At 43.3% G+C, this 26,581-nt stretch overlaps 2 protein-coding genes across 4 annotated transcripts; one reads left to right on the top strand and one right to left on the bottom strand.

Moving 5' to 3' along the window:
* The first annotated feature begins 6,700 nt into the window (after window positions 1-6,700).
* LOC129554005 (olfactory receptor 52B4-like) lies at window positions 6,701-7,651 on the top strand. The gene has a single exon (XM_055422665.1). It carries the CDS (start codon window positions 6,701-6,703, stop codon window positions 7,649-7,651), a length of 951 nt encoding a protein of 316 aa, XP_055278640.1.
* Window positions 7,652-8,363: 712 nt separating this feature from the next.
* TRIM21 (tripartite motif containing 21) lies at window positions 8,364-25,336 on the bottom strand. 3 transcript variants are annotated; one of them, XR_008685616.2, is made up of 8 exons: window positions 25,279-25,336; window positions 22,724-23,167; window positions 22,138-22,233; window positions 20,662-20,892; window positions 15,625-15,647; window positions 14,311-14,411; window positions 11,970-14,021; window positions 8,364-11,725 (listed from the first exon to the last, which is right to left on the bottom strand). XR_008685616.2 is itself a non-coding variant. In XM_055423523.2 (7 exons), the coding sequence occupies exons 2-7, from the start codon at window positions 23,129-23,131 to the stop codon at window positions 13,471-13,473; spliced, it is 1,410 nt and encodes a 469-aa protein (XP_055279498.2). In that variant the 5' UTR covers window positions 23,132-23,167; window positions 25,279-25,336; the 3' UTR covers window positions 8,364-13,470. The 3 variants fall into 3 exon arrangements, 2 of the variants coding, with proteins under 2 accessions (XP_055279498.2, XP_055279499.2); XM_055423523.2 differs by having other exon boundaries at window positions 8,364-14,021; XM_055423524.2 differs by having other exon boundaries at window positions 8,364-14,021; window positions 22,928-23,167.
* Window positions 25,337-26,581: the final 1,245 nt, after the last annotated feature.

Here is a 26,581-nt window from a genome sequence, read left to right as displayed (position 1 = left end):
TTTCCAAATATTTCCGAGGTTTTTTTTTTTTTCCAAAATAATGCTCATTCATGTTCTTAAAGACTAGTGCTGCTTTGAGACTTATGTTATCTCCCCTCTACTCTTCAGTGCTGTCTTAAGTTCCTCTCAATTCTCCCAAAAATGCATGCCAGTCATTATACTAGGACCATAGGGACTTTGGTGTCCACGTGGAAAACTTAATTCTTCATCCTGTGCTCTTGATTCTATTTCCTCCTAAACTCAGTTGCCTTTCCCTTAACTCCACTGTAGTTATGCACTCATAACCATTTCCTTGATACAAGAACCTACCTATTTACCTTTGACAGAAAATCTTGCCTGATAAATCAGAACTAATCAGTAAGAAACTCACAGAAATTCAAGATACTAAAACTTAAAACACATCTGTATCCAGCACATACATGTACATATCTGTTCTCACCATCCTTTTCTTCCATCTTGCTGGAGGAACTGTATCTCCTATCAAGGAATAATTCTTCTGTTTGTTCTCTGGACACCAATAAGAAATGTTAGATAGATCATTCAGAGCCATGAACATGCAAAGCATTATTTGTGCAAAAATTGCAGTAATTGTCTTATCTGAGGGGGAAAAAAAAACACTGAGAAATTAACCAGTAGCTGTCCTGGTGAGGAGAATCCATTGAGATGTCACATGAATGTATGAAAAATACCCAATATCAGCATACTTCATTAAGGAAATGCAAATTAAAACAACAATGAAATATGACTACATACCTATTATAATGGCTAAAACCTAATACACTGACAATAGTAAATGTTGTTAAGAATATGGATCAATAGGACTTTTACTCATTGCTGGCAGAAATGAAAATGGTAAAGCCACTTTGGAAAAATGGCTTCTGCAGTTCTTCAATTTCTTATAAAGCTAAACATACTCTTACCACACGATCCAGCAACCATGCTTCTTAGTATTTACCCAATGAGTTGACAACTTATGTATACAGAAAAGCCTACACACAGATATTTACAGAAACTTTATGCATAATTGCCAAAGTTTGGAAGCAACCAAAGTATCTTTGAACAGGTGAATAGATAAACTGGTACATCCAAACAATGGAATATTATCCAACAATAGAAAGAAGTGAGATATGAAGCCACAGAAAGATGTGGGGGAAATTTAAAAGTATTATGCTAAGCAAAATAAGATGATCTGTAAAGTTACATACTGTATGATACAAATCTTATGAAATTCTGGAAAGAGGCAAAACTACAGAGACAGTAAAAAAAAAAAAATCCTTGGCTTTCAGGGATTCTGAGGGAACAGAACAGGGATAAATAGGAGATTTGCAAGTATTTTTAAGTTTTTGAAAATATTCTGAAAGGCACTATAATGGTGTACACATGTCATTATACATTTTTTTAAAGCCCATAAACTATACAACACAAAGAGTGTACCCTGATATAAGCTACAGACTTTCATTAATAATAATGTATCAGTGTTGGTTCATTAGGGCTTCCCAGGTGACTCAGTGGTGAAGAATCCGCCTGCCAAGCAGGAGACACAGAAGACGCAGGTTCAATCCCTGGGTCGGGATTGGAGAAGGAAATGGCAACCCACTCCAGTATTTTTGACTGGGGAATCTCATAGAGGAGCCTGGCAGGCTACAGTCCATGAGGTTGCAAAGAGTCAGACACTCACTCCAAATCTTCTCTTGCAACACCTTTCTCTCCTAAGTTCATATAACCTATCAGGCCCACTTTCCACATGAGGCTTCCAGTACTCAGACGAGAAGCGTTAAGGACTTTCCAGTTATGTCACTGAGGAGATCAGCAATAGAGGAGATCCTGGGGGAAAAGAAAGACAACATGAGTAAGACCATGGTCCCCAAAGATCTCAGAGAACAAATAACTTGCCCTGCAATTTCTCCTCCATCTTGATCCCCTGGCCACTGCACACAGTCTGCTGGTTATGGGAATACCCATCTAGGCAGGGGCATGGCTCCAGTCTGTGGTTCCAAATGGCTATGATGACAGTTTGGGGTGAGAAGAGATGTAGGTTGGTACTGACCAGGGTAGCCTGGTGCCTCTTTGGGTCCTTCTGCCTATGGGCAGGAATGGTAGGGATAAAGGAGGTGGGAAATGCTGTTTATTAATGAAAGACATGGGAAACAATAATGGATTGCCTTCACCATTTGGTCACCCAATAGAGGCTCTCTTTGGAATTTTCCATCCCTTGAGAGCAGAATCAGAGAGGGCAGACCAAAATGTGTCTGCAGAAGCTTTGTGGTATGGTGGAAATAGTGGAATGAGAGGCAAGAAATCTTAACTCAGTTCCTCTGTGACCTTGGGAAAATTGCCTTTCCTTCATAAATAATAAATCATGCAAGATTATTTTAAAACAGGGATCACCAAAAAGTTTTTGTAGAGTAACAGCAAGTATTTTAAGTTTTGAACATGGTCTCTGTTGCAACTACTGAGTCTGTCCCATGAAAGCTGTCACAGACAATTTGCAAATAACTGGGCATGGCTGTGTTTCAATAACATTTTATTTATAAAAGAAGGTGGTGGGCAGGAGTTGGCCCGCTGGCTGCAGTTTGACGATTGCTGTTATAGAGTGCCAACCAGTGTTGATATTTTTCATATCTGATTCATGTTTGGGCAATTCCAGCGGGAACTGGTGAAGCAGGAATTTATCTTGTGAATCACATTCCCAGAGAGCGTTCTTCCTTCTGGGGCAGATTAGAGGACTGTCAGGCTGGAAGCAGGGGCAAGAGCTGAATAAACTTTGGAATAGCCACCTCCTTGAGGAAACTGATTTAATGAGAGGAGAGCCAGTATACTGAATGGAGATAGGCAAAGTTATGGCTTAGATAAGTGAGAGTGAGTTTGAAGGGGTAATGACTGTGAGTTTGGGTGGGTATATATATGAAGGAAAATTTAAAAGTGTGTGTGTACTTATGGTGAAGAGCTGTTTTGTGTGAACAGGGATAATGTGTGTTAGTATGTAAATCATCAAAATTTGTATGAGTAAATTATGTGTGTTGTGACTGTATAAATGAATGTGTCTGATAATACGGTAATATGAATGGAAGATTATGTGTGTGTATGTGGATTTGCAGCAAGCAGAGCTGGAATTGAACTCAGGTAGGTCTAAAGTCCATATAATTTTTCCTATATTACATTGTTTACATGTCTTAGACATTCTGGTGAAATAAGAGAATGAGAAGGGAGTGGAGAGGATGCCAAAGAAAAGTGGTTAGGTAATCAACAAACGAAAATGTCTGTTTCTAAAACTAATGGAAGGTTTGACTCTAATAATCTGGGACTCAAATATCAGCTTATCCTCTAACAGGCTGTTTGACTTTGGGCTGTTGCTTGTTTGAGATTAGTTTCTTCTTGCATGAACTAGTGATACTTTCAATTCCATAGGTTTTAGAAATAATAATTAAATAAATAAATTATAAATATAATATTTATATAAATAAACTTATAATTTATTTATTAAAAATAAATAATAAACAATAATTAGAAATAATACATATATATAACAGTAGTAATGGTTGCTATCATCAAAGAAGTATTAATGATAGAAATTGGATATTACTAGCAATAAGAAATGAAAAGTAATATTAGATTTGGCAACCATGATGTAATAGATTATTTTAGAAAAGGAAGATTTATACATAGTAGTGTATATATGTCAGTCCCAATCTCCCAATTTATCCCTTTCCTTTCCTTTCCAGTCCTATCCTTTCCTCATATGCTTGTTCTCTACATCCGTGTCTCTATTTCTGATTTGCAGATAGGTTCATCTGTACCATTTTTCTGGATTCCACATATATGCATTAATATACAATACTGTTTTTCTCTTTCTGACTTACTCATTCTGTATGAGATTGGAATTGACATATACACACCACTATGCACAAAACAGACAATTAATGAGAACCTATTGCATTACTTTGCCAACCAAGGTCCGTCTAGTCAAGGCAATGGTTTTTCCCGTGGTCATGTATGGATGTGAGAGTTGGACTGTGAAGAAAGCTGATCGCTGAAGAATCGATGCTTTTGAACTGTGGTGTTGGAGAAGACTCTTGAGAGTCCCTTATACTGCAAGGAGATCCAACCAGTCCATTCTAAAGGAGATCAATCCTGGGTGTTCATTGGAAGGACTGATACTAAAGCTGAAACTGCAATACTTTGGCCACCTCATGCGACGAGTTGACTCACTGGAAAAGACTCTGATGCTGGGAAAGGTTGGGGGCGGGAGGAGAAGGGGACGACAGAGAATGAGATGCCTGGATGGCATCACTGACTCTGTGGACGTGAGTTTGAGTGAACTCCGGGAGTTGGTGATGGACAGGGAGGCCTGGCATGCTGTGATTCATGGGGTCGTGGAGAGTCGGACACGACTGAGCGACTGAACTGAACTGACTGATTGTATAGCAGAGGGGAAAAAAAAGAAGAAGCGATCTGTTTGTAGGACATATATTAAAGTGCAAATTGCTCAGTCGTGTCTGACTCTTTGCAACCCCATGGACTATACAGTCCATGGAATTCTCCAGGCCAGGATACTGAAGTGCATAGCCTTTTCCTTCTCCAGGGGATCTTCCCAACCCAGGGATAGAACCCAGGTCTCCCGCATTACAGGCGGATTCTTTACCAGCTGAGTCACAAAGGAAGCCTAAGAATACTGGAGTGGGTAGACTGTCACTTCTCCAGGGGATCTTTCTGACCCAGGAATTGAACTGGGGTCTTCGGCACAGCAGGTGGATTCTTTACCAACTGAGCTAACAGGGAATATTAAATTAACCTTAAAAAATGCATTCCAATATACATTAGGTGCAGACATTTTGATTCTACTTAAACAAGGTACCTAGATAATCAAATTCTTAGAATCAGAGAGCACATTGGCAGATGCCAGGGGCTGGGGGTAAGAGTGGTGGGGAATGGGGAGTTAGTTTTTAATAGGGACAGAGTTTCAGTTTAGAAAGATAAAATATTCGGAGATGGATGATGATGAGAGTTGAACAACAGTGTGAATGCACTTAGTGCCTCTGAAACGTGCAGTCAGATATGGCTAAAATAGTATGCTTTATAATATGTGACTTACCACAATGAGAAGCACTGAAAAAGGAAAAGGAAGTTTTAGTAAAATAGCATAGGGTAAAGATTGGGAGGGTGGTAAGGGGATAAATGAAGAGAGAGTGCACCCCTGCTTTTGTGAAACCGAGATGAATGGGGGAAGAGACACAGTAAGGAGAAGGAGTCAGCAGAGAGGGAGAGTTTGAAATGACCAGAGTGACAGCTCGATGGAGAGAAGGCTGGGGTCCAGTGCACAGACGGAGAGCTGAGCCTTGAGTGGGAGAAAGAGGGAGAAGACAATTCAAATATAAATTTGTAGCCGGCAGAATAAGGGTGGTTAAGGGAATTAACAGATTTTTTTCCTTGAACCAGGAACCAGGAAATCACAATCACCTGATGAAGGGGACCCAGGTGGAGTGAGGTGGACATGGTGTGATTTTCAAAGCATCTTGTAGGTAGTCAAATCCTAGCTTCACCATTTACTAGCCAGGTGACCTTGGGTGGGGGGGATGAAAAACTCTCTAATCTCTGTTTGCTCTCCATCAGTAAAATGGGAAAATGACTACAGTCACTTCCTGCTATATGATTGAGAAAATGCACATGCAGCCCTTAGAGCAGAGATACTCTCAACTGATCTCATGTCCCTGGTCCCTGTTCTCCAACCTGCCTCCTCCCTTCCACATCCTTCCTACACAGCAGGGCCAGAGAGAGAGAGTGACCTCAAATGCAAACTTCACCATGCCCCTCTCTCATGGCAAACCCTTCAGTGGCTCTTCCTGCTTCAACATAAGTCCTAAACTCCTTACATCAGTACCCAGAGCCCTCAGTGAGTTGACCCCTACTTCACTGCCTCACATTACTTCATTTCGTGCCATGTCCTCCAGGCTATAGTAACCCTGAATCATCATAATTTCCCTGCAGACTCCTTGTCCTTTCAGATCTTTGTGACTTTGTTCATGTTCTTCCTCCTCACATGACTTTACTTGGCAAACTCTTGTTTCTTTTTCAAGGTTCAACTCAGAGCGGCACCTTTAGAAATCCTTTTCTGAACTTCTAGGAAGCTTTCCATGTTTCCAAAGCTCCTGTGTTTAACTTTTCCTCTACACTATCTGTATTGTGTGGATATTTTGTTTAATTGTCTGACTCTTCTCAGGGAGGTCCTCCAGGAGCCATGGTGAGTGTTCAGTAAGATTTGTTAAACTGATAATGAACTCAGTTACCATTTTCCTTTTGAGATGTATATCACATTCTGATAAGGTAGAAAATGCAGGGTTATTCACAGCTCTCAACTCTTTCTACCAACCTGATGCTAAGGTCTATGGCACTCTAGAGCTGAGAGAACTCACTCACAGATATCTAATCTAGATTCTCCCTGACTTTAGTTTTAAAATGACAAATAAAAGAGAGACCCAGAGCAGGGAAGTAATGTTACCAAGATAACATAGCTGTTGAATAGAATGGCAAGGACTTTTAACCCATGTTTCCTGGTTTCTAACCAGGACCATTTCCACTTCTCATCCAGAGAAAAGTGATCTGTTTCCATTTTCCCCACTCCAGCTCCAGTCACCTTTTTGGAAAGAGAAAAGAGATGACTGCCAAATCCCATACACCAACATCCAGATGACTTGTCCTGGGCATGGCAACCTCCAACCACACTAGTCCCAGCCATTCACTCTTCATTCTGCTGGGGATCCCTGGCCTGGAAGACCAGCACACATGGATCTCCCTCCCCTTTTTTCTTTCCTACCTTGTTGCTGTCCTAGGGAATAGTCTCCTTGTCTTCATCATCATGACTGAACGCAGCCTCCATGAGCCAATGTACTTCTTCCTCTGCATGCTGGGTGTGGCAGACCTCATCCTGTCCACTACCACTGTGCCCAAAGCCCTGGCCATATTCTGGTTCCATGCTGGAGAGATTTCCCTTGATGGTTGTGTCACCCAAATCTTCTTCATCCATGCCACCTTCATTGCGGAATCAGGAATTCTGTTGGCCATGGCATTTGACCGCTATGTAGCCATCTGTGACCCATTGCGCTATACCACAGTGCTCAGTCAGGCAGTAATCATAAGGGTTGGTCTGGCTGTGGTCCTGAGGAGTTTCTCTGTGATTCTTCCAGATGTGTTCCTGGTGAAAAGGCTGCCTTTCTGCCATAGCAATGTGCTACCACATACCTACTGTGAGCACATGGCTGTTGCCAAATTTGCTTGTGCTGATATTCGTGTCAATGTCTGGTATGGCTTGATTGTCCTTCTCTTTACTGTAGTGGTAGATGCCTTGCTCATCTTAGTTTCCTACATCTTCATCCTCAGTGCAGTCTTCCGTCTTCCCTCCCGAGGAGCTCGGCAAAAGGCCCTAGGCACGTGTGGCTCCCACCTTGGTGTCATTTCCATGTTCTACTTGCCTGGCATTTTTACCATAATTGCCCAGCGGTTTGGGCATCATGTTCCTCCTTATATCCACATTCTGCTGGCAAATGTCTGCATGTTAGCTCCTCCTATGCTAAACCCCATCATTTATGGTGTTAAGACCAGGCAGATTCGAGAATGTGTGGTTAGTACTTTGTCTTCACAGTGGAAACTCTGCTGAGTTTGTATGACAGGTGATATGATTGTCAACATCAGTCAGTCAGTCAGTCAATCAGTTCAGTCGCTCAGTTGTGTCTCTTTGCGACCCCATGAATCGCAGCACGCCAGGCCTCCCTGTCTATCACCAACTCCCGGAGTTCACTCAAACTCATGTCCATCAAGTCCATGATGCCATCCAGCCATCTCATTCTCTGTCGTCCCCTTTTCCTCCTGCTCCCAATCCCTCCCAGCATCAGAGTCTTTTCCAGTGAGTCAACTCTTCGCATGAGGTGGCCAAAGTATTGCAGTTTCAGCTTTAGCATCAGTCCTTCCAATGAACACCCAGGACTGATCTCCTTTAGAATGGACTGGTTGTATATCCTTGCAGTCCAAGGGACTCTCATAGGATCTTGCAATTCCTTTGCTTACTTTGTAGAGATTTATGAATTAAGGGTTGTGTTGACTGTGAACAAAACGATTTGTTGTGATTTTGAAAGATAGAATGCTATGTTACCTTGAGAAGGGTAGTATTTAGGAAAGAGCATGAGCTGTTGGATCAAAATTAGATTTGAGTACTGGATTTTCCAAAAGTAATGTGTTTGACCTTGGGGAAGTTAGCTTATTCTTTCCCAGTGTATGCATAGGGCCCCAGAAAGACAGAAATATCAAAACCAAACTAAGTCATATTAAACAATGAGAATTATTTCCTATAATAAACTTATCTCCAAAACATCTAGACAGAATATATATTCATTTAATAATATATACATTTGAGGTATAATAAACTTTTATTCTGAATTACAAATGGGACCAGTGGAACAGAAAAAAGAGCCCAGAAATAAACCCTTGTTTATTGGTCAGTTAATCTTTGACAAGGATGTCAAGAATTCTCAAAAAGGAAAGGACAATCTCTTAATAAATTGTGTTAGGAAAATTGGATATTCATATGCAAAAGATTGAAATTAGGCCCTTACCTTACACCATAAACAAAAGTTAACCTGAAGTGAATTAAAGACTTAAAGAAAATATGGAGAAAAACTTCTTGCCATTGGTCTTGGCAATGATTTTCTTGATATCACACAAAAGCAAAATAAGAAGTGGGACTACATCAAACTGAAAAGCTCCTGCGTGTGTGCTCAGTCATGTCTGACTCTTTGTGACCCCATGGACTATAGCCCACCAAGTTCCTCGGTCAATAGGATTTTTCAGGCAAAAATACTGGAATGGGTTGCCATTTCCTCCTCCAGGGGATAGTCCTGACCCAGGGATCAAACCCATGTCTCCTGTGTCTCCTGTATTTACAGGCAAATTCTTTACTACTGAGCCACTTGGGAAGACCCTATAAGCTCCTGCACAGCAAAGCAAACAATCAGTAAAATGAAAAGGTAACTACAGAATAGGGGAAAATATTTGCAAACCATGTATCTGCCAAGGAGTTGATATCTAAATATATAAGGAACCAATGAAACTCAATTAGCAAAACTCAGTAGCAAAATAACACACACACACACAAAATAAAAAAGAAATAACCTGACTAAAAAATAGGCAAAGACCTGATTAGACATTTTTTGAAGAAGACATACAGTCAATAGGAACATGTAGAGATTCTCAACATCACCAGGGAAATGTGGGTTAAAACCACAATGAGGTATCACTCCAAAACTGTTAGAATGGATATTATCAAAAAGATAAGAGATGACAAATGCTGGCAAGGATATGGAGAAAGGGGAACCATTGTGTGGTGTTGATGGGAATGTAAATTTTTGGAGCCAGTATGGGTGTTCCTTAAAAAATTAAAAGTAGAACTATCATATGATTCAGAAATTGCACTTCTGCGTATTTGAAAACAAAATTGGTATCTCAAATAGATATATACATCCCCATGTTCACTGAAGCATTATTTACAATAGCCAAGGCATAGAAACAACCTAAATGTCCACTGAAAAATTAATCGATAGATAAAGTATTACACACACACATTCAGTTCAGTTCAGTTCAGTTCAGTCACTCAGTCATGTCTGACTCTCCGTGACCCCATGAATCACAGCACGCCAGGCCTCCCTGTCCATCACCAACTCCCGGAGTACACTCAAACTCATGTCCACAGAGTCAGTGATGCCATCCAGCCATCTCATTCTCCGTCGTCCCCTTCTCCTCCCGCCCCAACCTTTCCCAGCATCAGAGTCTTTTCCAGTGAGTCAACTCGTCTCATACACACACATTTATGTTATCCAGCCATAAAAAGAAGGAAACCTTGCCACCTGTTACAACATGGATGAACCTTGAAAATATTGAACTAAATGAAATAAACTAAAGATAAATACTGTATGATTTCATTTATAAGTGGAATTAAAAAGAAACTCATAGAAACAGGGAAAAGATAGGTAGCTGCCTGAGGTGAGGGTCTGGGGGTAGGGTAAATGGGTACCACAGTGCTCAGTCAGGCAGTAATCATAAGGGTTGGTCTGGCTGTGGTCCTGAGGAGTTTCTCTGTGATCCTTCCAGATGTGTTCCTGGTAGAGTAGAATGGTGGTTTCAAGAGGCACAGGGGTAGGGGAAACGGAGATATTGCTTGAAGGGTACAAACTTTCAGTTTGGGGATCTAGTGTACAGTATGGTGACTATAGTTTAAAACATGGTATTTTATACTTGAAATTTGCTGATTTGATCTTAAGAAATGTTTTAATATAAAATATTTTCATAAATAAGTGAGGGGCACCATAATCTTTAAATTTCTTGATCATGCTTTTATCATATGGCTGTGATAGAACCGAAAATTTAAAGTATAAATAGGATCTTGAATATTGACAAAGAGTAAGCACTGGAAAGATTTTTAATGTCTTCCTGTCTTAGCTTGTTTACCTTTAAAACTTTGCTATAATAATTTCTGCTTCTTCTATCAATATTTCAAAAGGAAGTTGTGGTATCAAAGGAGATCAAAAAATCAAGAGACCTTATTTGAATTTTAAAGGATAATATTAATCAAAATTAGAATCAGTGCTGGTAAATCTCTCATTTCTCAGGAGAATTCAAAAAACTTTTTTTTGAAGCATAATTGATTTACAGTGCTGTGTTAGTTTCAGGTGAATGGCAAAGTGATTCAGTTATACATGTTCAGTTCAGTTCAGTTCAGTTCAGTCGCTCAGTAGTGTCCGACTCTCTGCGACCCCATGAATCACAGCACACCAGGCCTCCCTGTCCATCACCAACTCCCGGAGTTCACTCAAACTCACATGTATCCTTTTTCAAATTATTTTCCCTTATAAGTTAATACAAAATATTGAATATAGTTTTCTGTGCTATACAGTAGGTTCTCGGTTATATATTTTATATAAAGTAGTGTATATATGTTAATCCCAAACTCCTAATTTATCTCTTCCAACCCCCTTTTCCCCTTTAATAACATGTTTGTTTTCTATATCTGTGGGTCTTGTTTCATAAATGAAGTCATTTATATCATTTTTTTAAGATTTCACATATAAGTGATACTTGTCTTTTTCTGGTTTATTTCACTTAGTATGATAATCTTATGTGTGACATGCTAGAACGTACCTGGATCACTTGTTAGTAATTATTGGTGGGGATAAAAGTTGAGATACTATGAAACCTCTACTATTTAATTCTTTTTGGTGGAGATGCATGGGATGGCAGTATGTCATCTGTGTAATATATCTACAAACATCAGGGTAACCCAATATGCCAAGGTATTCAGATTTTGAGAAATAAAAATTTATTTAAGTTTATATCATTATGGCAGTGTCCTCATATCAGCATATCAACTGAAGGGGAAAAAAAAAACCCATCATCAATTACATTGGCCACCTCCAAAGCAGAGAAGTAGAAAAGCTGATTTCATAATCTACCCTTCTAATAAATATTCTCTTTGACCCATGTTGGATATGCAGAATTCAACCCTCCCCCAGCACATCCCATTCATGATGAATTGAATTCTTCACATTCTCTCTAGTGTTATCAACCAAAGCACTGGTCACCTTTGGCAACTTACATTGAGTTAGCTCTGTGATGTCTCTTGCCTGAGGATTCTGTTGTTGCTATCTTTCCATCAACGTGCCTTCTTTCTGTCCTGTGTTAAGACCTAAAAACAACAGCTTTTTTTTAAGGTCACTGACATCTTTGTGTAGTATCTAAGTTTTTCATGAAATATTTAGCATATGTGCTAAGGGCAATCTGAGATTCTATTTTAGATAAGGAATCACATTTCCTGGAAGGACAATGGCTCTCAGGGAGCCTACTGATGTTCACATGTACAGCTTCATTGTGCCAACTTAAAAAGTTTAAATTCAAGAAAAGTATGTGCTGAAATCAGGTGATGCTATTACCTCCTTCCTGGTCTTCACACCAGTCAGGGTTCAACTGGAGGAGAACAGGAAATAAATATTATGAGATTTGCTTATGGTAAGAAATTTGCTTATACATCTGGGAGGGCTGGCAAGACAAGTCATAAAATCCACAGGGCAGATTATCCAGGAAGGTGAAGTTCAGACTCTTGGGCATGAGTTGAAGCTGCTATTCACAAGTGGACTATCTTCTTCACAGGAGCCTCAGATCTGCCCTTAGACTTCCATCTGATTGAACATTAGGCCCACCCAGCTTATCTAGGACAACCTCCCTTATTTAAAGTCAAATCACTATGGACTTGGCTCAGATGGTAAAGTGTCTGCCTGCAATGCCAGAGACCTGGGTTTGATCCCTGGGTCAGGAACATCCCCTGGAGAAGGAAATGACAACCCACTCCAGTACTCTTGCCTGGAAAATTCCATGGATGGAAGAGCCTAGTAGGCTGCAGTCCACGGGGTCACAAAGAGTCGGACACGACTGAGAGACTTCACTTTCATTATGGACTTTGATGACATCTACAAAAATACCTTTATAGCAACAATCTGGATTAGTGTTTGATTGAAAACCTGGGAGCTTATAGCCTAGGCAAGTTAGTCTATCAAAAAACCATCACACTGTCTATCAAAAAACATATCACATTATGTGGATATGTTCTTCAACCAACTCCACTATCAACAAGATGTGGTTGGGAAATAACAGTGGAAATTAGATATTTAACACGGCAACCTAAGGCATGCATAATTCAGCCTTTATTTTAAAAGTTAATGCCTGTTAATGCCTGTTTTCCTATAGGCACTGTGAAGCCACTCTTGATCAGATGTATGTTGGGAAGATAATCCTCGAGGTGTACAAGATAGGAATGATGGGATAGATTGAGACCAATTTATTTAGGAAGTCCTTTGCAAGATACATGGGACTTCCCTGGTGGCTCAGATGGTAAAGCGTCTGCCTACAACATGGGAGACCCAGGTTCAATCCCTGGGTTGGGAAGATCCTCTGGAGAAGGAAATGACAACCCACTCCAGTACTCTTGCCTGGAAAATCCCATGGACAGAGGAGCCTGGTAGGCTACAGTCCATGGGGTTGCAAAGAGTCAGACATGACTGAGTGACTTCACTTTCACTTTGCAAGATACACAGTAGAGATTGGACCAAAAGCCTAGAGATGGAGAGGAAAAAGCAAAACTTGAGTCACATGAAGAAGGCAGAAACATACTTTAGTTGATCCAGATGAGTTTGGGGGCCAAATGCAAGTAGTTTGTTTCATGGAGGGAATCATAAAGCAACATAGGGCAGGAATACTGATGCTGTAGGTCATTTGACATAGACCGCGGGTGCCCTTTATGTCGGTTTGCCTGCGGCATCCTGACACAACTGCAGAGACAAAGGTGGTTTGGAGTTCATGGGCACATGAGACAGGGCCACTGGCTGAGGAGTGGAACCAACAGAGGGGTTGCTTGTCCAGAGAGAATCATCTGGACCCCTACCAGCCTGTCTTAAGTGGACAGAGGGTCAGAGGGGCTGAGTTTGTTCCTCTATCATTGAAACCAGGATTGAAGAAGGGCCGCAGAGGTCCAGCAAAGGCACATTCAGAGAAGGTGTAGATGAGGGAGCCGTGGTCAGTGATGTTGTAGAAAGAGACAGTGCTGGCCTCATAGTCTAGGAAGATCCCAACTCGGCTTGGAGGCACCTGAAGGTGGAGGGGAGTCTGGGGGCAGGTGCCAGCCTCATATTTTTGTTTGTTCCACAGCCAGATTATCCAGAAGCCATTGTCGGGGTTGAGCAAAAACTGCCCCTTCCTCCGCACATTGTCTCTACAAACCCCCAGGTCCCAGGCTTCCTTTCCCGTCACATCTACCTCCCAGTAAACTTTCCCGGAGTCAAAGCGCTGGGTACCCAGTACCATGGGGTAAGTATCAAATCTCTCCTCATTTTCAGGCACTTCCTGTCGGGTGTTTGCAAGCCTCACTTGTGTCCGATTCTCCGAAAGGATGAGCCACGGATTGGCTGTCTGTGGATCCAGGGTGATGTGCACTGCAGAGAGAGGGCCACAGTCAGGAGAGTGTGCAGAGTCAGCAACACTGTGCCGGTGGAGGGGGATGAGGATGAAGGGGTGACCCTGAGCCTCACCGTGTGAGGAGATGACCCCTAGCCAACTCTGATCCCTGCCCTGACCTTTGAGGGAACCACCTTCCCTATTTCTGCACCTGACCCACCTACTCTAACCTGCCATCTCTCTCCAACTCAGGGATGTACTGGGCACCCTCCTTATCCCCTTCACTCCCTTGGCAAGCCAGTCCCACACCCCTGGTGCTGGCCTCACCTCCACATGTCCTCAGCATCTTCTTAACCCCGGGCACATAGAATACATTCCTTAGGTCTGTGGAGGCGACATCCAGCTCCTTCAGGTTCCAGGATTCACTCCTGGGGGAAAAAGAGTTAGAGACCCTGTCTCCAACTCTTACCTCATCCTACCCAAATCCCATGGCTATACCACCCTTGTGGATGACTGATAATTTAATTCGATGCAAATTTGCAAACAGCTCCTGTGTTAGGGGGGCTTCCCAGGTGACACAGTGGTAAAGAATCCACCTCCCTATGCAGGAGACATGGGTTCAATCCTTTGGGCCAGAAAGATCCCCTGGAGAAGGAAATGGCAACCCATTTCAGTATTCTTCTGTGGGAAATCCCATGGGCAGAGGAGCCTGGGGCTACAGTCCATGGGGTTGCAAACAGTTGGACACAGTGAAGTGAAAAGTGCCCAGTCAATCCCAACTCCTTGCGACCTCATGGACTGTAGCCTGCCAGGCTCCTCTGTCCTTGGAATTCTCCAGGCAAGAATACTGGAGTGGGTAGCTGTTCCCTTCTCCAGGGGATCGTCCCAACCCAGGGATCGAAGCCAGGTCTCCTGCATTGCAGATAGATTCTTTACCATCTGAGCCACCAGGGAAGCCTGGACACAACTCAGCAACTGAACAACTACAAAAATCTGTGTTAGGATCCCTGGGGATGGAAGGCAAAAGTAGGTAGGATTTTGTTTCTATCTAAGCCTTGATGGCTTCATGAGCATCTGTATCATCTGGCCAGCCTGTATGTCTCTCCGGGTCTTGGGCCATTACACAAGTACCTTCTGTTTCACTTCATAACTCAAGGTGTCTGATACAGGCTGAATCACCTCCATGAGGAACCTCAAGGAGTCTCACCCATGCTGTGGGTCTTACCCATGGCTCTTTTGGAGAGATTTGAAACCGGTTAGACACTTTTTAAGAGTCCCAGCAGGCTGTAAACTCAACTTTCCTGTCTGTTATAATTTCGCTTTGTGAAGATATGACATGCCAGTTACTTTGGGCACCTCACCAACTGTGTGTGTTCAGTTGCTCAGTCGTGTCCAACTCTTTGTGACCCCAGGGACTATAGCCCGCCAGCCTCCTCTGTCCAAGAATACTGGAGTGGGTTGACATTCACCAACTGAGATGTCCATTAATTAGCCTTCTGAGACTAGAACATATTTTAAGGAGGACTGGGTCTTTGAGAATAGGAAGGAGGATGGGGATGACTTCAATGCATGTTTTCTAACTAAAACTCTTTTTTAAGGTATATACTGCCCCCTCCTCTAATGAAGAAAACCTTTCCTTACCTTTCCAGGACACTTTTCACCTCCTGAGGAGACAAGAAACAGACAGTAAGTTCTGGAGTCACTAGTTTACAACTGAAACTTCAGTAGTGTGGGTAAAGCGACATCATCCTGAGGTCTATACTGCTCTGCCCCAAGCCTCTGGACCAAGGCCTGAAAAACCCCTCTGACCACCTTGAAATGGATGAGGAAGCAGAAGCCCAGCATGGGTGTGACCTGTAATCAGGGGAAGGAAGCTGCTGCTGCTGCTGCGTCGCTTCAGTCGTGTCCAACTCTGTGCGACCCCATAGATAGCAGCCCACCAGGTTCCACCGTCCCTGGGATTCCCCAGGCAAGAACACTGGAGTGGGCAGCCATTTCCTTCTCCAAAGCATGAAAGTGAAAAGTGAAAGTGAAGTCACTCAGTCGTGTCCAACTCTAGCGACCGCATGGACTGTAGCTTACCAGGCTCCTCCGTCCATGGGATTTTCCAGGCAAGAGTACTGGAGTGGGTTCCATTGCCTTCTCTGAGAGGGGAAGGAAGAGTAGCTTACAAAATCTGATTCAGAAAACAAATTAAAAAGATCAGATTCTTGGTGGGGGAGGGTGGGGGAGAAGAAAGGAGCAAATAGCCCTTCCTGGCTGAGGCCCAGACCCAGTCACAGAGGAAGAATGGCCCAGTCAGGACACACGAATGCACAGAAACTGCTCTCATTTGTGGACTTGGCAGTGCTGGGGAGGAAGGGCTGAAAGCGCTGTCCTACGCTATGGTTAATGGTGTCCCTGTCATGTTTGTGAAACCAAAGCATCTGAGAATGTTCTGTGGCAGGGACTAGGGTCCTTACCCAGGAACTGGCAGGCTCCTAGGCCCTGTCAAAAGTGCCTCAGAGAGCTCCACTCAGAGAAGGGCAGAAGATTTAGATCATGGGAAGAAGACAGCTGCCACGTCAAATCAATCTTATTGGCTTTTATGCACAAACAAAATTTTTCATGACTGTATCTGATGAAGAGCCAATGAAAAGTTTTGGGGAAAAGAGGAACCACAGAATGCTACAGCAGAGGGACTTTTGAGACCATGTAGTCCAAAGTTTCCCAAAGTGAGGCAAGCTCATCATTGCTGGGTGTGAGATGATTTTTATGTAGAACACATATCAGTGAATTTATTAAAAAAATTTTTTTAAAAATAAATTCACTGATGTATGTTCTACTTAATACCTCTTACTCAGGCGAACTTGGTTAAGTTTCTTAGCATCAGTCTATCACTAAATCTTTTCACTTCTTTGCACCTTAAGTTTTCTCATCTATGACATAGGGGTAATAATAGTAGCATCCAGCTCATTGTACTGTCATGAGGGACTGAATGCCTGACAATTTTATGTGCTATTTAAGAATTTTCAGTTATTCATAGTATTATGAAATAAATTAGAATTGTGTTGCTGAAGAAGACTCTTCAGAGTCCCTTGGACTGCAAAGAAATCAAATCAGTCAATCTGAAAGGAAATCAATCTTGACTATTCATTGGAAGGACTGATGCTGAAGCTCCAATACTTTGGCGACTTGATGTGAAGAGCTGTCTCATTGGAAAAGACCCCGATGCTGGGAAAGACTGACGGCAAAAGGAGAAGAGGGATGCAGAGGATGAGATGGTTAGATAGTATTGCTGACTCAATGGATATGAATTTGAGCAAACTTTGGGAAGCCTGGTGTGCCGCAATCCATGGAGTCACTGAGTCAGACACAATTTAGTGACTGAACAACAAAAAACAAAAATTAGGAAAAGTAGCAGTAACAACACATGGCTACTATTGCTTAGAACAGATTTTTTTTTTTTGGTATAACTTGTTTAATTATTTCTAAACTCCTATTAGGTAAATACTGTTATTTATATTCCATTTAAAGATTAGTAAACAGGCATAGAAAAAGCAAAGTGACAAGGATGGCTATATAACTCAATAATCTGTACAATGAGCATATACATCAAAGCTGTATTATCAGATGAGAACCCTGGCTTAGGCCAAATAAGGGAGAAACAAAGTCATATTTTAATATTTCTCTAAAATTCTCATTTCTTTGTCCTTATTTTCCTGGGAGGGCAAAATAACGTACACAAGGTTTAATTTTATTTTCTCAGTTATTTTACTTTTAGCTTTGTCATTTCCAACCTACTGTTTTTATATTCAGTAGGTCAGTCAGTCAGTTCAGTCACTCAGTTGTGTCCGACTCTTTAAGACTCCATGGACTGCAACATGCCAGGCTTTCCTGTCCATCACCAACTCCCAGAGATTTCTCAAATTCATGTCCATTGAGTCAGTGATGCCATCCAACCATCTCATCCTCTGTCGACCCTTCTCCTCCTGCCTTCAATCTTTCCCAGCATCAGGGTCTTTTCCAGTGAGTCAGTTCTTTGCATCAGGTGGCGAAAGTATTAGAGTTTCAGCTTCAGCATCAGTCCTTCCAATGAATATTCAGGATTGATTTCATTTAGGATTGGCTGGTTGGGTCTCCTTGCAGTCCAAGGGACTCTCAAGAGTCTTCTCCAACACCACAGTTCAAAAGCATCAATTCTTCAGTGCACAGCTTTCTTTATAGTCCAACTCTCACCTCCATACACGATTACTGGAAAAACCATAGCTTTGACTAGACAGACCTTTGTTAGCAAAGTAATGTCTCTGCTTTTTAATATGTTGTCTAGGTTGGTCATAGCTTTTCTTCCAAGGAGCAAGCATCTTTTAATTTCATGGCTGCAGTCACCATCTGCAGTGATATTGGAGCCCCCCCACCCCAAATAAAGTCTGCTACTGTTTCCACTGTTTCCCCATCTATTTGCCATGAAGTGATGGGACCGGATGCCATGATCTTAGTTTTCTGAGTGTTGAGCTTTAAGCTAATTTTTTCACTTTCCTCTTTCATTTTCATCAAGAGGCTCTTTAGTTCTTCTTCACTTTCTGCTATAAGGGTGGTATCAACTATGGATCTGAGGTTACTGATATTTTTCCTGGCAATCTTGATTCCAGCTTGTGCTTTATCCAGTCCGGAATTTTGAATGATGTACTCTGCATATAAGTTAAATAAACAGGGTGACAATATACAGCCTTGAAGTACTCCTTTCCTGATTTGGAACCAGTCTGTTGTCCCATGTCCAGTTCTAACTGTTGCTTCTTGACCTGCATACAGATTCTCAGGAGGCAGGTCAAGTGGTCTGGTATTCCCATCTCTTTAAGAATTTCCCACAGTTTGTTGTGATCCACACAGTCAAAGGCTTTGGCATAGTCAATAACGCAGACGTAGATGTTTTTCTGGAACTCTCTTGCTTTTTTAATGATCCAACAGATGATGGCAATTTGATCTCTGGTTCCTGTGCCTTTTCTAAATCCAGCTTGAACATCTGAAAGTTCACGGTTCATGTACTGTTAAAGCCTGGCTTGGAGAATTTTAAGCATTACTTTGCTAGTGTGTGAGATGTGTACAATTGTGTGGTAGTTTTAGCATTCTTTGGCATTGCCTTTCTTAAAGATTGGAATGAAAACTGACCTGTTGCAGTCCTGTGGCCACTGATGAGTTTTCCAAATTTGCTGGCATATTGAGTGCAGCACTTTCACAGCATCACCTTTGAGGATTTGAAATAGCTCAGCTGGAATTCCATCACTTCCACTAGCTTTGTTTGTAGTGATGCTTCATAAGGCCCACTTGACTTCACATTACAGGGAGTTTGGCTCTAGGTGAGTGATCACACCGTTGTGGTTATCTGGTTCATAAAGGTCTTTTTTGCATAGTTCTTCTGTGTATTGTTGCCACCTCTTTTTAATATCTTCTGCTTCTGTTAGGTCCATATTGTTTCTGTCCTTTATTGTGCCCATCTTGGGCTTCTCTTGTGGCTCAGCTGGTAAAGAATCCACCTGCCATGTGGGAGACCTGGGTTCGATCCCTGGGTTGGGAAGATCCCCTGGAGAAGGGAAAGGCTACCCACTCCAGTATTCTGGCCTGGGGAATTCCATGGACTGAATCGTCCATGGGGTTGCAAAGAGTTGGGCACGACTGAGCGACTTTCACTTTCACTTACTTTCACTTTGGATGAAATGTTGCCTTGGTATCTCTAATTTTCTTGACGAGATCTCTAGTCTTTCCAGTTTTATTGTTTTCCTCTATTTCTTTGCATTGATCACTGAGGAAAGCTTTCTTATCTCGTTTCTTATCTCTCTTTCCTTGTTATTCTTTGGAACTTAGCATTCAAATGGGTATATCGTTCCTTTTCTCCTTTGCCTTTCGCTTCTCTTCTTTTCTCAGCTATTTGTAAGGCCTCCTCAGAGGCAAGTATTCAGTAGGTATTTTATAACATAAATGATAATAAAATTAAATAATATTTATGCAACCACATACTGTGAGCCAGACTCTGTTCTAAGCATTTTATATTTATGTACTGAAACCAAGCAGACCCCATGGGGTTCTCCCAAGAACAGATCCCTTGTGTTCTCTGCCTCTTTTTTCCCTTTTTATAAAATTGAAATATAGTTGATTGACAACGTTTCAGGTATATGGCAGAGTGATACAGTTATACATATATAGCTCATAGAAGTGTAAACATGTTACATTTATAACTAAAGCCTGGGGAACTCCTTGTCATTTAGCCTATTCCCTGCTGCCCTTGTTTACAAATGGAGAAATTAGGTCTAGGAAAAGAAAATGACTTAATTTAGAGTTATGGAAGGAATTGGTGGCAAGGTTGGGGCCCTGAGATATGTAATATTATAATATCCATTTAACATAGGAGAAACCTGATCCTTGGAAAGGTTAGGGTGCGTTCTCAAGATCATGAATCTGATTGTGTGTTAGAACAGACACTTACTAGTGATGTCCATTTCTTTTCATTGTTGCATGGAATATTCCTTTCTAATTTGTACCTTTCCAGGCCTTGAATGCAAACTACTCATAGGTATGAATTCCAGTTTATTTAACAAAATGCCAGGGACCAAGTTTCTGTGTGCCCTGAAAGTAGCCCCAAGGTGCTCTGGGTTTTTTCAGTTACTCCCTGAATCTCAGAGGGGAGCTGTCCTCAGGCCTCACCTGCAGCAGCTCCAGCGCCGAGCCCCGCCTCCTCCTCTCCAGCTCTGCGATCAGCTCCTGCAGGGCCTGGATCTGCTGGGCCAGCCTGGCCTCTGTGTCCCCCAGGGTTCTCAGCTGTTGCCTCTCCTCCTCCTCTAGCTTCTGCAGTTGCTTCTGCTCCTCTTCGGCCAGGAAGTTTTTCTGCCTTACAAACTCTTCATGAATTCTCAATTTGTGCGCCTCAACCTTCCCCTTTGGTGTCAATGGAAAGAAAGAGGTGGTTTTTAATCATAATCCCCTAAGGTTTGGAAATGGAAGTATCCATATCTATTCCTACTCCACTCTGGCTCTGTCTGGGAATACAAACACACACAATTTTGCTGGGGAGGAAGGTGGCTGAGGCTTCTGGGCCTGAGGGGAATGGGACTGGTGGGGCGCAGTGCGGGAGGTGCACTGTAGTTGCTCTCTTATCACAGTTGCATCAGCCTGTGGTATCAGAGATTTCCTCAACCTCCTTCAGGTCACCCCTGCTCCCCCAATGCGCTCCCTTGTCTTCATATCTCAGTAACTGAGCAAGTAACACCTGGCCCTACTCCAACAAACCTGCTAAGCCAGGCTCATAACCTGGTTCCTAAGTCTGGGAAAAAGGAATCTTTGAGATATTCTATGCTTGCCCCCTCCTGCTTGTAACTGGAGGGTCACTCAATACCACCACAGCCTGCCTTACCCTTCCTGGGTCTCAAGTCTTCCTCTTCTGGGATCTCTTGGCCATGAGCTCCTTCTGCTCCTTTCTAGTCCCTGACCCACCCCACCTCCTAATCCCTGGGGTGGAACAAGCTATAGCTCTCCATTTTGGACCAGTGATCTGGACATGGTCAAGTAACTACCTGGTCAGACTGGTTTTCCTATCTTAGGCCTTTGAAAGTGAAAGTGTTAGTTGCTGACTCTTTGCGACTCTATGGGCTGTAGCCCGCCAGGCAACTTTGTCCATGGGATTCTCCAGGCAAGAATACTGGAGCGGGTAGCCATTCCCTTCTTCAGGGGATCTTCCCAATCCAGGGATTGAACCCGGGTCTCTGATACTGCAGGCAGATTCTTTACCATCTGAGCCACCAGGGAAGCCCATCTTAGGCCTTTATGGTTTCCTTAAGTCTGGTCCTCACAGTCACTGTCATTTCTTGATAACTTGTCATTTCTTGACATTGGGCATCTCTCCTGGCATTCCTCTGTCCCAGACCCCGAGGCCCTGTGCTGTTATCTCCAGAGACTGGGCTCAAGAAGCAGGAGCATTAGGGTGTATCTTGTCCCTCAGCACCTTCTCCTAAGACTCTCTCTCCATCTGATTGGGAGCTCTTTTTGATCTCTACACTCTTTTAATCCCCTCCATCAAGAGACCTATGGGGCAATTGGTTCTTGGGGAGTGAGATATACGGACTGGCATAGTTGGACCCTCCCCAGGCTTCTGATCTAAGATTCTCTTCAGGATATGATTCTTGCCTTCCAGGATGCTTTCTTCATTGCAATGTCCAATTCCAGCTTCTCAGCCAACTCCTGCTTATTTCTTAGTTTCTTTAGTGCCCCCTGAAGCTTCTCCTGCAGAGAACGAAAGCAAGATGATACCCAGTCAGGTCAAGAAGTAGGGTGCAGTGGTGTGAAGTTGGGGGAAGATCATACTGGTTCTTAGAAGAGCCTGAGTGCAGAGGACAAGGAAGGACTGAGGTCTGTTTGGGGTAGGAACTCTGTGGATGGGAAGGTTTTGGAAAAAGCCTGATATTTCTTACAAAATAGGGCCACACGGTTGGGGTACAAAGGGTGGGGGCACTGTTTGTTCCTAACTAAGCAGGAGGCCACAAGGGAAGATGATTCTTGAAGCATTTTCCCATGGCACATCCCTGCTTCTGGAGAATGAGAAAACTGTGCTGAGCTTGCCATTTCCCCCTTAAATATGACATGGAAGGCAGGAGACCCCTATCCTTTCTCCGGCCCCACAGGTAACTCTCCCATTCCCAGCTCTGGGGAATGAAGCTGTCAACAGGGCCCCATCTCCTTTTTACCTGTTCCTGCCTCTGTGCTGAGGCCTCACCTGGTACTCCTGAGCAGCCTCCTCAATAGGGACCATGGGATGATCACGGTGTTTCTGGGACTGGGAACACACCCAGCAAAGGGCCTTCCCATCTTCCTCACAGAAGAGGTGAAGTTTCTCTCTGTGCACCACACACAGCTCCCCGTGTGGGCCCTCCTTGGCACCCTGGCTGATTTTTCTAAGGTTGTCCACCATGTTGGCTACCTGTCGATTGGGCCGGAGATTCTGGAGCAGGAACTGGTGCCGGCACACAGGACAGATGCTGCCCCCGTCTTTCCCGACCTCAGAGATGCACTCCTGGCAGAAGCTATGACCACATTCAATGCTCACGGGCTCCACCATGGGATCCAGGCAGATAGAACATGTGACCTCCTCCCACATTATTGTCAAGGGTATGGCTGAGGCCATTGGAGTGATGCTCCTCTTCAGCAGTTCTGGGGAGATCTTGCGGAGAGGAGAGAAGAGGAAAGGGAGGGAAGAGAAGAGCCAGGTGAGAAAAGGGAACCACGAGAGAGAGTGAACTGGAGGGAATGAAAACAAGAAAAGACAAGGACCTCAACCTGAAGAGCAAGCGCTCCTCTTCCATAGCCTGGGTCACTGATCCAATCAGGCAGAAGGGGACACTGAGTCCCTGAGAGATGGCAAACATTGCTGAGAACCCGAGAGACAGCTGCTTACAATTCGACTTTCATCATGTTCATCTCTGCTTAACCCCTCAGAGTCCAGGCTTTACCTATTGTTCTTCTGCCTCAGGCCACCGGTCTTCCACTCTATTGAGAAGCTAATCTTAATAGTAGCGACCACTGACTGTGCTTCTTCCATGTGCCATGTGCTACATACTTCACATACATTCTCATTAATCTTTGCAATAGGCAGGAGTTAGTGGTATCTATCTAATTATCAGTAACATGAATATAAATGAGAATATTTATATTTATTCTTACATATTCTTATGAGGATACATGTATATCCGTAATATGTACATGGGCTTCCTAGGTGGTGCAAGTGGTAAAGAATATAACTGCTAATGCAGGAGACACAGGAGACACTAGGTTTGATCCCTGAGTTGGGAAGATCCCCTGGAGAAGGAAATAGCAACCCACTTCAACCTGGGAAATCCCATGGACAGAGGAGCCTGGCAAGCTACATACAGTCTGTGGGGTCGCAAAGAGTCAGATACGACTGAGCACACACACATATGCATATATATATGTGTGTGTATATATATATACGCATACACACAGAAGTGTGTGGTTTATTAAGAAATTCCTGGGCTCTTCTCTCAGCTACTCTGAACCTGGCATCGCCTTTGTTTCTTCTAGGGCATCAGTTCAGTTCAGTCGCTCAGTTGTGTCCGACTCTGCGACCGCATGAATCGCATGTCCATCACCAATTCCTGGAGTTTACCCAAACTCATGTCCATCGAGTCAGTGATGCTATCCAGCCATCGCATCCTCTGTCGTCCCCTTCTCCTGCCCCCAATCCCTCCCAGCATCAGGGTCTTTTCCAATGAGTCAACTCTTTGTATGAGGTGACCAAAGTATTGAGTTTCAGCTTCAGCATCAGTCCTTCCAATGAACATCCAGGACTGATCTCCTTTAGGATGGACTGCTTGGATCTCCTTGCAGTCCAAGGGACTCTCAAGAGTCTTCTCCAACACCACAGTTCAAAAGCATCAATTCTTTGGTGCTCAGCTTTCTTCACAGTCCAGCTCTCACATCCATACATGACCACTGGAAGAACCACAGCCTTGACTAGAGGGACCTTGGTTGGCAAAGTAATGTCTCTGCTTTTTAATATGCTATGTAGGTTGGTCATAACTTTCCTTCCAAGGAGTAAGCGTCTTTTAATTTCATGGCTGCAATCACCATCTGCAGTGATTTTGGATCCCCCCAAAATAAAGTCTGACACTGTTTCCACTGTTTTCCATCTATTTCCCATGAAGTGATGGGGCCAGATGCCATGATCTCAGTTTTCTGAATGTTGAGCTTTAGGCCAACTTTTTCACTCTCCTCTTTCACTTTCATCAAGAGGCTTTTTAGTTCCTCTTCACTTTCTGCCATAAGGGTGGTGTCATCTGAGGCTATTGATATTTCTCCTGGAAATCTTGATTCTAGGGCATAGACCCATAGTTTTCTAATACCCTAAGCAACCCTGTCTCTCTCACCTCCAGAGAGGGCCTTTTGGGGACAGGAGTCTCAGAGATCGCAGACCTACCCCCACACCGGCTCCTCTGGACCACCCCTGAGCTAAGTTGCCATCCTAGATCTCCCAGTTTCCCTGGGTCTTTCTTCCCAGCTCAGGTGCCGGAGGAAGCAGGGCAACCTGAGCTCCTTCCAGGAGACATCCCAGTCAGGTTTACAGCCCAGGCTCCTCCCAGGCTGCAGGGGAAGAACAGCTGGGTTAGGGTTGAGGGAGACCTATTGCGAAAGAAAACCTGAGATTGAAGTTTCTAGGGGTGGGGGCGGCTTGGATGAGGCTCTTCAGACCCGGGGCAGGGGAGAGAGGTCCCCCAGGAAGGGCTGGGGTACCTCGGTCTAGTCAAGTTCACTCACCTTTTCAAGAGACGCTGTAGACAGAAGCTGGTTCCTTATTTCACTTTCGATTTCCCGTCCGCGGCAAATCTGAAAGGGAGGCGGGCAGAGGGGGAGGAGAGTGGGCGGGGCCAAGGGAGGAGGAAGGAGGCGGGGCTGAGGTGCCGCTGAGGTGCCGGGGTTGAGCTTCTTGGAGGCTGGGGCGAAAGGAAGCTCCGCAGCGTTTAGTCCTTGCTTTGCGTTGCTTCCCGTGTCCTCATTGTCTAATGGAGTGAAGCATCGTATCTGCTACGTGGAGGAGCCATGCTGCTTTTTTTGATGCTGGTCATCACCTCAGGCCTACGTGCTGTGCCCTCGTGAGGGAGCTGTTTTTAAGGAGGTTTGGATGGACAGGGGTGCCTGGAGCTTTCCTCTAAACGCCACCTTCTGTTCCCTACTTCCTAAAACAATTCCTTTTCAGGAGACTTGATATTCTTTTAACATCAGGGGAAGAGTGATTTATTCCGCAGTACCTCAGGGCATTATCACACCAGTGAGTGGTAAGAAGGGACTTGACATTTATTGAGGCACCAACTGTGCACTTATCCCTGAGCCAGGGACTTTCTCTGATTGTTTTATTATTATTTTAAATTGTGGTGAAGAACGTATAACATTTACCATCTTAACCGTTTTTAAGTGTGTAGTTCAGTGGCATTAAATACATTTACAGTTGTGTACTTCACAGTCCATGGAGTCTCAAAGAGTCGGACACAACTGAGCAACTAAGCACAAGAAACCTCAAAGAGCCAGGGAGTAGTGGCAAATTCCTATTTATGAGAATCAGAGTTTTTACTCTGGTGGAAGAACTTCTTCCTTTACTAGACCCTTAGAACGAGGCTGAGACCTATGTTGGGGGATGGAAAGAAAATGATCTGTAAATGAGTTACTTGTTTGAGGGAAATAGGAGCTGCAACCACCTCCCTTTCTTTATTCTCTGAAGAGTGTGTTTATAATGGCTATAAAAAATGCCATCACCTATTAGTTGTTGATCTTAGGTGTGCACTGCAATTTATGGTACAACGTTCTTATATCATTGAGTGGGGTTTCCAAACTGCTGCCATACCTGGGCATCTCATATTTTTATTGGACCATCTTTTTCTGGTTGATGATGTTCATTGTAAGACCACTGCATTCCATAGTGCAATCCCATTATCAGAATTTTTGGACTGTAAAATCAGTTTCTTGGTTGTAAGTGATGTTGTTGGAGAGCCTGATATTGTAAATCGAAGAACAGTGGTGCTGGCAGAAGCAATATAAGATGGCAAATGAATTGGTCTCCGGAATA

The sequence above is a fragment of the Moschus berezovskii genome, chromosome 14, assembly GCF_049115385.1.
Source record: "Moschus berezovskii isolate FMDL1 chromosome 14, NW_MosBer_1.0, whole genome shotgun sequence".
In the NCBI taxonomy this organism is placed as follows: Eukaryota; Metazoa; Chordata; class Mammalia; order Artiodactyla; family Moschidae; genus Moschus; species Moschus berezovskii.
Note: the sequence above shows the minus strand (reverse complement) of the source record. Positions and strands in the feature narration are given on the sequence as shown.

What these genes read in the sequence shown, in the direction of transcription:
- LOC129554005 (XM_055422665.1), top strand. Translation starts at nt 6,701, where the DNA reads ATGGCAACCTCCAACCACACTAGTCCCAGCCATTCACTCTTCATTCTG.
- TRIM21 (XM_055423523.2), bottom strand. Translation starts at nt 23,131, where the DNA reads ATGGCCTCAGCCATACCCTTGACAATAATGTGGGAGGAGGTCACATGT. An exon ending in CGGCGCTGGAGCTGCTGCAG is followed by an intron (nt 15,648 to 20,661) that starts GTGAGGCCTGAG and finishes TTGTCTCCTCAG; the next exon opens with GAGGTGAAAAGTGTCCTGGA. An exon ending in GTGAAAAGTGTCCTGGAAAG is followed by an intron (nt 14,412 to 15,624) that starts GTAAGGAAAGGT and finishes TTTTTCCCCCAG; the next exon opens with GAGTGAATCCTGGAACCTGA.